This window comes from Poecilia reticulata, linkage group LG2 (genome assembly GCF_000633615.1).
Source record: "Poecilia reticulata strain Guanapo linkage group LG2, Guppy_female_1.0+MT, whole genome shotgun sequence".
Lineage (NCBI taxonomy): Eukaryota > Metazoa > Chordata > Actinopteri > Cyprinodontiformes > Poeciliidae > Poecilia > Poecilia reticulata.
This window is the reverse complement of record NC_024332.1, coordinates 31,413,629-31,424,653: the sequence shown is the minus strand read 5'-3', so window position 1 is coordinate 31,424,653 and position 11,025 is coordinate 31,413,629. Positions and strand designations below refer to the sequence as shown.

Genomic DNA, 11,025 nt, shown 5'->3' with positions numbered 1-11,025 from the left:
GATAGATAGATAGATAGATAGATAGATAGATAGATAGATAGATAGATAGATAGATAGATAGATAGATAGATAGATAGATAGATAGATAGATAGATTAGTGGAAGGGTTCAGTGCTTGGTTTCTGCTGCTGCTGATTCAGGCACAGAGCTGGCTGGGCTGGGCACACTCGGGCTGAATCAGCAGGGTTTCACTTCCCTGCAGCCTCCTGCTGGAGCTTTGGTCACATGATGGGGGAAGGAAAAAGCACTCTGCAGTATCAGTGCAGTCTGAGAGATAGATAAAGTAGTATGAGAGAAGGTAAGAAAAAGCTGCTGAAGGAAAGGAGGAGAGCTTCTGAACAGCTGAGTCTCAAGCAGAGCCAGGAGATGCCTTACAGAGTATTAAATTTACGCCTTAACGAGCACAGATTGAGACCCCCTGCAGCAATGCGCTGCAAGGAGGCCAAACTGACATCTGCAGCACAATCTGTTACACTTTTAGACCTGCGTGAACATTAGAGGGATCTCACAGTGAAGCTGCTTTATTTTGGTGATGCATTTGTACTGTTTTTCCTCCCTAGGGCGGGGAACACTGCTACTACCACGGCCAGGTGAGGGGGAGCAGCAACTCCCACGTGGCCTTATCTACCTGCAATGGGTTGCAGTAAGTGAACAGCAAAGTTGTGTGCTAAGAATAGCTCGTACAGCTCAATGCACTCTGCTCTCTCCTCATTATCGACTGGCCTCTCTCTTTTACTTTTTTCCATTCTCTCTGTCTGCCCTGGCAGCGGGATGTTTGACGATGGAGTCCATGCATATCTAATTGAGCCCTTACACCAGGCTCACTTAATTGTAAGTTATTGCATTTGCATAGAAGTCCTACAATGTGTCAGAGATCTCACAAATACCTCTTATTAGTGATTTGTAGTTGTAAACTGCTTAATAGCATCTTTCAGCGCCTTAGTTGGAAATTGAAATACAGTAAACAGTGTGACACTATTTAGTTTTGAATCTGCTTCGTTGTTGGAAACAGTTCCACAAAGGCTTTATTTATTTGGGGTGGAAGAAACTAATCTGCTGTCTATGGGCTCTATGCCCACAGGACTTCTTGACGTCTCTCATAGAGTTAAATACAAAACATTTAATTTGTACATAAAATAATGGGGAGAAAACTCATTTTCAAATTTTCTTAATTTTTTTATACTATTAGCAAATTTAAAATATTTGAATTTAATTTCACTTGAGCAATGCAATTGTAATCTCATGGAGAAAAATGTTCAATACTTGAGAGCAATATCAACATTCGTAACTTAGACTTTGAGAGAATTTATTATTATGTATAATTTAAAAAAATAATGTCAAATGAGGGGAAGTTTGGAGTGAAGAAAAACACATTCTTCAATTATTTTGGACTTTTATTGTTTCTTCACTAGTAATTTATGACATCCCAGAGTGTTAGCTAAACACAGCTGCAATCAATGCTGGACATTTTTGAAGAAATATTGTTGATGTTGGAGATGGGGCCCCCATGTCCAATTCTGAATAGGGCCCTCTAAAATGTTGGTTCACCCCTGCAAGAAAATCAACAAATAAATGGATGAATAAACAGAAATGCAATAATCCTGTAAGCAGCACGTTGTGCACAAAAATAAAAGATTATGTTTCCCTACGTTAAAGCATTTCTATGATTCACTGTAATCTTGTTTAATCTAAGACATCTGGCAATTTACTCGATTGTTTCTTATGAAAAATTCCCCTATTTCTGTTTTTATTCCCGTTGTTGACTTCCCACATTGTTCTGCTGTTATCAGCTTTCCACATTTATTTTTGCAATAGCTTCGAAGAAACACATTTTCCTGCCTGTCTGAGTTCCTATTGTGATGTTTTCTTCCATCCTGCAGGATACAGCTGCAAGGCCTCACAAAATAAAGAGAGCAGCCTCAATTCTATCCAACCATGGTTCAGAAGAACAGGGTAATGTTGTCATTTATCACCTTACATAAGCTTGTCCATCACTCCTCCACCCATGACCAGCACCACACCCTCAACACTGGCTCTCTGTTACTTAACACACTGGGGAAGATGAGAAATGACTTAGATTTGTTCTAGGAAAGTACCCCAGTAAAAGCCCATCCCAGCTGGCCTGAATGCACAACTTGAAGCCTACATGGTGGTAAATATCTCACATGTTTATGTTGAGTTGTCACTGTTTGCCTATGTGTGTTTGCAGTGTACGAGGACGGGGAGGAGGACCTCTTCTCCGAGCTAAATGAGTTATCCTGGCTGAGGCGCAGAAAAAAACGAGCAGTGAGTCCCTCTGAACCAATGGAACACTTTTAGATCACCGTCCCTCGTGTTTACAACAATGAATTTAGATTAGTCTGTGCACGGTTAAACATGCGGTGCACCACCTCAAATTACATGTTTTCAATTGCCTTGTAATTGTTTGTTTTGCTTCGCAGATGCCTCGTAGCGCCTTTGAGGAGATGAAGTATTTGGAAATCATGATTGTTAGTGACCACAGTATGGTATGTGGTTTTACTGGAGGCAGTTGTGTAAATTCCATTCTTTTGACTAATTTCATTTTGTTTTTGTTCCTAAGCTTCTACTATACAGTAGAAGTCACAAGTTTGGTTGTATGTAAAGCTAAGGCATAAACTGACTTCATTCTTTTTGTCCTACTCTGGAGCCCTGTCGTGACATTTTGCATGCTTAGATTTGAGGTTGGAGTTCCCCTTTTTTGTGTGTGTGGGCGAATGTGTCTGTGTGGCTCTCATAAATGTAGCATCTTTCATACTTACATAAAAAAAACACTATAATATTCAACTTAAACTGTTTCAATGTATGTATGTATAGACTTAATTAGCCTAATTGATTATTTTCAGAACCTTTTCTTTTCAGTTGTCGTCAGACTTATTATTTTCATGACTGTCATGGAGAAATATCTAAAAAAGCTTAAAAATAGAAAGCAGCATCAACAGCATGCCCAGCTGCTATTCGAGTTATTAGGTGAAGATTTATGCTGATTTATACGATGATGAAGGTCCAGAAAAATGTAATATGAGCGCAGTAGCTTGGAGACATAACAGACTATCACCCCACTCAAGTTTACTGAATTTTTACTCCAAAGACACTCTCTACAGCAGTATACAACTTTTATGTAAAGCAAAAAATATATATGGTTTTAGCATATTTGTTAAAACTATTACTATGTCTTGAAAGTATGGTATGAGATAATATGTGAAAAAATTGAGCTCCTCCATCTCTTCCCAGTGGCATTATTGCCATCTACAGAAATGCACCGCTCCCAGTCAGACACAACCAATCAGAGCTAGGAGGAAGGTTTTAGCACTGTCTACCACCCTTGTGTAGATGCAGTTATTGAACCATAAATAGGTGGGGTGAAGTCCTCTGTAATAGCAATAATTGTAAGTGACAATTAGGTTTTTGCAAATGAAACCATAACCTAACCAATAACCCAAGTGCATAAATTGCAGCAGTCACATTTTGGTCCTCCACCGCTGTGGTCGATTTATTAGACTCATTTTTATTGTTGGCAAACCTGATCAAGAAAGAGAATGTAGCTAGGATTTAATCTTAAAAGTTTTGAACACACATTGTTCAGCGGTCGTTGTTGGCGAGCCTTGAAAAGTAGGCCACCGTAAGATGAACTAATGGTGTATTCAATTTGTACCAGAGTCTCTCGAGGTCAGATTCAATATGGCTGACCTGTATTGGCTTGTATTACTAATGGTCCTTAAGTACTTAGCATCTCTACAATTGGTAAATCTATATGGTTTTATGGCTTGTAACTCTAACCACACCTCGACTTGGCTGTGTTATCGTCTCAGATTCTAGTTCAGATTTCACTGGCAAATTCAAGTTGAGTATAGCACCCAAAAATCTGCTTAATGTTATTTTAAAGGTGTCCCTTTTATGCAATTTTGAACATTTAACTTATAACACCAATGGAAATGTATGCAGCTGTGGACAAATTTGAATAAATTACATGTTTATTTAGAGTAGATTTTAAAATATCAGTTTTGTTTTGTTTTCTGCAGGTTACATGTTGCAGGTTCTTGCCAAAACTACGTTTCTGGATCTTGAAGTTAAATTTTTAGAAAAATAAACATGCAAAATTGAAATAAATGAACAGTTGTCAGCGTTGGAATTTCAAATTTAATTTACATTGACAACTGAGGAAGAAAAGGACAAAAATCCTCTTGTGAGAAGCTCTAAGAGTGCAACGCCAGAAGCATTTCAATTAAAACAAATTAAAAGTAATGCACTTAGGAAGTACATGCAAGTGGCTGAAATAAATAAAAGCTTTAATAAAAAAGATTCTTCCCTATTTCTCTGACATTTTACATGCTTGGAACACAGAAGTAATCCTTATTGACCTGAGACAGGAAATGTTGAAAAGGATTAAATGTCAGGAAATGCCCTGCATCCCTTCATTAATATTTCAGGCCTGCCTCTTTGTCCCCCACAAGAGGGAGCTTTGTCTCTGAAAACGCGTGTGTGCATCATGAAGTCGCACTGTAACTGAACCATCATGTGTCCTTTTTCTGTCTCCGCAGTATAAGAGACACAAAAACAAGCAGCACACAAAAAACTTTGCGAAATCAGTGGTGAATCTTGTTGATGGCGTAAGTACCCTCTGTAGCTACCTTTTCATGAATGCATTGCACAATATTTAGAGCAGTCACCACAAGGATTGTGTTTTATTTTCAACAATTTCTCCCCTGCTCTCAGTGTTCTAAATCCAAACTCACCCCTGCTGTCCTGCTTTCTCTTACCCCCCCCACCCCGTGCTGCTCTCTATCTGTGTGTGTGTGTGTTTTTGTTTTTTTTCTTTGCTTCCATTCATGGCACACTTCAATGACAGATCTTCAAAGACCAGCTGCACACTCGTGTGGTGCTCGTCGCTTTGGAGATCTGGACAGACAAGGATCAGATCCCCATAGGTGTGAAGCCGCTGGAAATGCTGCGAGATTTCTCCAAATATCGCCAGCAGAGCATCAAGCTGCACGCCGACTCCGTGCAGCTCCTCTCGTAAGTTGTTTGTAATGCCAGATAGAAGGGAACTGATTCTTATTTATTTATTTTCATTTCATTTAAGCTGTAAGCTTTATAAATAGTTATCTGCCCCAAAACAGAACTCCTTGTTTATTCACATGTCGTCAGATGGTTTTATCTTTGGCTTGATGCTAATCTTTTACTTTTTTTTTTTTTTTGATTCTGTCCCAATTGCAGAAATGTGACCTTCCACTACAGGAGAAGCAGCGCCGCGTACTTTGGTGGCATGTGCTCCGTGAGCCGAGGAGTGGGGGTCAACGAGGTCAGATTTACTGTGATACAGCCACAGCCGAAACTACAGACCCAATGAACGCATTCCAATCACAAATAGTTTTGTGTTTTATGGAAATTCTACTTGATCAGCCAACACAAAGTGGTGCATTATGGTGAAGCGGAAGGAGAATGAAGCACTTCCATTACAGCTCATGTCTATATTTTGCTCTGAGCAGATCCTTTGCAGCTTTGGGTGTATGTTTTAACTTGGTCCAGCTCCCCTGTCTCCACAGGATGATGCTGAGGTCATTGTGTGCTCAGGGGGATGTGCAATGCTAGTTTTCCTCCACACATAGTAATTGGATGTCAGCCAAAATGTGCAGATTTGATCTCATCTGACAAAACACATTCTTACACATGTTGCTTATGGCAAACTGGAAACAGGACCTTTTATGTTTTTTATTTTTATTTTTTTTCTGCCACTCTGGGCAGATTTGTGGAGTGCATGACGAATAAATACCTATGATGCTGACACAGAGCTTTATATATTTAAATGACACCACTTGACCACTTGACCACTTGACCATAGTCCACTCCCCTTCACTGAGTCAGTAATCTCCATGAATGGATGGGTCAGAATATCCTTAAAGCAGAAACAACTGAAGTCATTTTTTGGGGTCCCAAACAGGCAAGGTTAAAAATCAGAACTCAACTGGACAGCAGCTAAATACAAATGCAGGCTAAATTTTTTTCCAGATATTTTTTGTGAAACATTTTAAGAAATGGTGCATCAGTTTTCTTCTGCTTCACAAATATCTGCTTGTGTATCTACGAACATGCTGATGTACAACCTGTACTTACTGCTGTCTCCACAGTACGGCACCACCTCGTCCATGTTCGTGTCTCTGTCTCAGAGTCTGGCACAGAACCTGGGTATCCAGTGGGACCCTGCAGCCAAGAGAAGTATACATGAAACACATTTAGTTTGCCCACCGCTACTTTACTTGAAAGACCAGACTTTTTTCCTAGCATTTAAAGTGTTTAGAAAACAGTAGTCTATAGATAAATGGGGTATTTCAGTTAGTGATAACAGTGTAGATTCTCAGTCCTCTTGGTCAAGGTCAGATAAGAAGGCGAGCGGCTGTGTCTAAGAGTCCACAGAGGTTTCCTCCTCTTCCGAAAAGACTTTCACTGAGTTTCAACTTCCACTTTAGAAAAAATACTCCTGTTACATCAGTTTTAGTCCCTCTTAGGTCTCTTTATGTCCTTTCTCTCTAATTTCAGGCTGTTTTGCTTCAATTGAAAAGCTTGAATCAGGACCATTATTTATTTAATAATTTCTTTATTAAATTTTGCCTGAAATATGGTTGATGAACTTTGTGAAAAAAAAWAGTTCCTTTATGCATAATCTTTTGACATGCAAAATTTGGATAGATGATTCAAAAGTCGCCAAACAAGACACTTTCACTCCAGGCGCTTGAGGCCAAAGGGTCACACAGGGCCTGACGGTTCCAACACTGGTTACTTAAAAATATGCTGTGAGCAAAATCATGAAAACAAGTTTAGAAAGCTACTCAGTAAATTCCCTCAGAAATCCAAATCCTCCGGTAAATGTGTGTGTTTGTTTTTTGTGTGCTCTCGWCTTGCAGAAGAGTGTGGGTGTGCAAGCTCTTGGAGCGGCTGCATAATGGAGGACACTGGGTAATGTTAACATTCGCATGCATATACACACAAGAGAGGGAGAGAGAGGTCAGGGTGAAATCATAGCAAATGCTTTATTTATGCGCTCGCAGTGGTACAGTGATCAAGAGTTTAGCTATGTGAGGATTTTCACTTTTTAGTTTTCAACTTGCTGTGCATGTCTACGGAGTYTTAAAGGGAAACCTCGGACAACATCTTGTGTCCACAGACTGTTGGCTCATATCTAACTGAGGCAGTGCTTGGGTACACAGTTGAACAGATGAACATGGCTCCTTCACACCTCTGGAAATTGTTCCTAAGCATAAACCATATTTTTTGTTTTCTTTTGATTTYTCCATAAGGAAGTAGTGTGTTCAAAGTGTTTCCTTGAGGTACTGCCAGGGACATTTTTATTTCTGCCATTTTTTTTCCTGATAGAAAGTTTCTATAGTTTCTTCTTACATTGTGTAGTCTCCAAGGAGAAGGTGGGAGTTGGATGCAGGCTCACCTCAGCTATGAATACAGTGCAAGCAAGCAATATAAAAAATCCACAAGATGTGCCACTGAATGGTTTAGGTCTAGAAACACATTAATAAATTATAGGACGTCATTCTGATGTAAGTGCACATTGAAAATGTCTTTGAAGGAAAGCAGATCTTTAAGCTCTCTGGCTGTACTTTGAAATATTGACGCTGCTGTTGTTTAACATCAAACGGATGTTTTCTGCGGCTGCAGGGTCCAACATCCACAGAGGTTCTCCAAATGCAGCATCTCCGACTACAGGGAGTTTCTTTTGAAAGGTGGAGGCTCATGTCTATTTAACAGACCAACAAAGGTTTGGTGCACACATACTTCTTCCCCTTTCCTTACCTGTCCTTCTTGCCATGCTTGCCTCATGCTGTCTCTTCTTGCTTTGGCAGCTGTTTGAGGTGGCTCATTGTGGAAACGGATATGTAGAAGTTGGAGAGGAGTGTGACTGTGGACTGAGATCAGTAGGTTTTTATTTTTCTCTTGCTTTGTTCTGCACTTTTGCTGTCACCTGATTTGCTAAGATAGATTAAACCTTCTTTTTATCTTGAGGACTGCCACAAGGGCTGCTGCAAGAAGTGTTCGCTTGCTAATGGAGCGCACTGCAGTGATGGGCCTTGCTGCAACGTCACATGTCTGGTATGAGTTTGGTTATAAAACACAGAATGTTTGGGGTTCATTTGGGGAAAAAAAAAACAAAAACAAACCTTAATGGTTTTCTGCATTTCTTACCAGTTTTACCCACGTGGTTACAGCTGTCGCTACGCTGTGAATGACTGCGACATCTCAGAGACCTGCACTGGAGACTCTGGACAGGTGTTTTCTACTTTTGCAAAATTTTTGTTTTTTTGTTTTACATTATTTAAAAAAAAAAAAATTATGTGTTGAGGAGGATTGCTAAGAAGCTGTGCTTTGTTTATGACCTTGTAGTGCCCACCCAACCTGCATAAACAAGACGGCTACATGTGTCAAGTCAACCAGGTATGAGAAGAAGGCTTTYGTGTGATTATGAAGCAAGAGCAGCCACMTAAAAATGTTAATTTACCCTTTTTCCTATGTTGAAGGGTCGCTGCTACACTGGAGAATGCAAGACAAGAGAAAACCAGTGCAAATACATCTGGGGATCCAGTGAGATTGCGTTGATTCTAGATTAAGCCTGTGGAGATCCACAAAAGAGATTATGGTCATTTGTCGCCTCTTTATTTCAGAGGCTGGAAGTTCAGAGAAGTTCTGCTACGAGAAGCTGAACACGGAGGGGACAGAAAAGGGCAACTGCGGAAAAGACGGGGACCGATGGATCCAGTGTAGCAAGCAGTGAGTCACAAAGGCAGAGACACTGCAGCTTCTCAGCTCTAAATTCAATTTCTGCTTATTTTACAATTCCCCAAAAGGGGGCACCAAACAACTCTCTTTGTTGAGGAACTGTGCTTTTTAAGTCAGAATCGAACAGTATGTTTTAATATAATTAAAAATTAATTTTGTTATATAAGTCGATTCAAAAAGTGTAATTTATATATTTTATAGATTTATTACATTTATAGTAATATTTTCAAATAGTGTATTTCTTTTCACTTTGATCATTATTACTTTATTCAAATGAACACCAAATGTTTAGTTCCTCAAGCAAACATTTGACCCACAAAACTACTGCTGAAGTGGCTGACTGGCCATCTGTATGTATGGCTCTGTGTTCGAGCATATTGATGGACAGTTAAGTGGAGGAAAAAAGTTTAAAACAAATGGTGCATTTTAAAGCCAGGATTGCACTGTATACTATTCTAGCTAAACTCTATGTATCAAACTAATCGAAACTGGCTTTAGTCTAGGTATTTCTGTTTAATGTGTGCAGAGTTTTTTTTTTTTGTGGTTGTGTTTGATTATATTTTACACTTTGGAGTTTATAGTGGTATAATGGACAGGTTTGATYTGATCCAATAAAGAGAAAGGTTGAGATGTTAATGGCATCTTCCTAGASTCTTTAACAAACAATCTCTGTCAAAGTTTGTAGGTGCTCAGCAGCACAATCTGCACTGGGAACTCACCGATTTCGCTGAACCGCGATCCRCCACCAGGCGTTTCCTGGTGGGACGTGGTGCCGGGAAATTGGTGAGTCAGATGAGGAGTGAGGTAACTCAATGGTGAGTGACCTGAACTTTAGGTCATTCAGGTTAAAGAGCTGGGGGTGCTGCGGTGACACAACCCATGAACGGAGGCCCTAGTCCTTGACGCGGCCGTCACTGGCTCGAGTCCCGGCCTGATGACCTTTGCAGCATGTCTTCCCCCCTYTCTCATTACCCACTTTCCTGCCTGATCTCTCTCAGATAAAGGCCGCTAGAGACAATAAAACATTTTTTTTGTTTTTTGTTTTAAAAAATCTGTGTCTGCTTTTCTGTTACAGTGACGTGTTCTGTGGTTATCTTCTGTGTACCAACGTGGGGCGAACACCGCGCATTGGAATGATGAAAGGAGACATCACTCCCACCTCCTTCAACCACCAAGGCAACGTGATACAGTGCACGTAAACACTTTCGATTTGTTATAGCCCTGTTTAACACCACAACCAAGGTGTACAGGGACAATTTTCTGACAATATTTGATTCTGTTCTTCCTCCATTTTCACCTCGTCCTGCCAGTGGTGCCCACGTCCTTTTGGACGATGACACCGATTTAGGCTACGTGGAGGATGGGACTCCCTGTGGGCCGTCAATGATGTGCCTTGACCATAAGTGTCTGCCCATCCAGTCACTCAACATGAGCACYTGCCCCATCGGGCCTAATGGACAGGTGTGCTCTGCCCATGGGGTGAGTCTCAATGGATCCAGTAATTGTTATTTTTAGTATGAACTGGAGAAATAAATTATTTTTGTTACAAGGTTAGTGGAATGACACAATACATGCTCTCAGACTTTGGTCTCATGTGGAACCTGCTTGAAATATCACAACTTTGTCCAGGCAGACATGAGAAAACGACAGTTTTACTGAATGACAAATAATAAACACACACACACACACACACACACACACACACACACACATTTATTATTGCTTAAAAAGTACGGTTTTACATGCTTATAAATCTGGTAAGAGCTCTGAAAATAATTTTACATCAACTTTTTTACTATATGGAAAATAGTCTTGGAGGAGATTCAAAGCCAGGACACCCAGGTGTGTCCGTCATGGCAAAGTTCACTCTGAGAAAAGACAGCAGGATACCAGAAGAAGTCTCCAAAACCTCTAAAATGTCACCATGGGGCCTTCAGCAAGATGTAGAACAGAGTCAGAGATACACAGTCAGAGTTTGAAAACCTGAGTTGACTTACAAATTTGAGAACAAACATGGGCCAATATGATTATTCACATGGTAAATTTGACTAAAACAAATTTGCCAAACAGCTTAAATGAAAACACTTATTTTAATGAGTCATTTTTGAAACGTGAAATATTTTCAAGTGTTTTTTTTTCTTGTATAAATAAGATATGGTAGCCGATGTTCAACCAGCTGACCATCTGGGCACAACCACAGATGTGCTAAGTTGAACTCCAGCTC

General features: G+C 40.1%; 1 protein-coding gene across 5 annotated transcripts in view; it reads left to right on the top strand.

Annotated features, from left to right (window-relative positions):
- The window catches only part of adam23b (ADAM metallopeptidase domain 23b), a 28,627-nt gene that overhangs the window by 10,009 nt on the left and 7,593 nt on the right, over positions 1-11,025 (top strand). For all 5 annotated transcript variants that reach the window (XM_017302330.1, XM_008398670.2, XM_008398678.2 and 2 more), the window contains exons 5-23: positions 560-642; positions 767-830; positions 1,880-1,952; positions 2,209-2,285; positions 2,441-2,506; positions 4,559-4,627; positions 4,867-5,033; positions 5,235-5,319; positions 6,146-6,233; positions 6,920-6,971; positions 7,686-7,785; positions 7,871-7,942; positions 8,031-8,117; positions 8,214-8,294; positions 8,409-8,459; positions 8,543-8,606; positions 8,687-8,792; positions 9,877-9,996; positions 10,112-10,280. In XM_017302330.1, the coding sequence (XP_017157819.1) occupies positions 560-642; positions 767-830; positions 1,880-1,952; positions 2,209-2,285; positions 2,441-2,506; positions 4,559-4,627; positions 4,867-5,033; positions 5,235-5,319; positions 6,146-6,233; positions 6,920-6,971; positions 7,686-7,785; positions 7,871-7,942; positions 8,031-8,117; positions 8,214-8,294; positions 8,409-8,459; positions 8,543-8,606; positions 8,687-8,792; positions 9,877-9,996; positions 10,112-10,280 (1,674 nt within the window). The remainder of the gene's footprint in view (positions 1-559; positions 643-766; positions 831-1,879; positions 1,953-2,208; positions 2,286-2,440; positions 2,507-4,558; positions 4,628-4,866; positions 5,034-5,234; positions 5,320-6,145; positions 6,234-6,919; positions 6,972-7,685; positions 7,786-7,870; positions 7,943-8,030; positions 8,118-8,213; positions 8,295-8,408; positions 8,460-8,542; positions 8,607-8,686; positions 8,793-9,876; positions 9,997-10,111; positions 10,281-11,025) is intronic.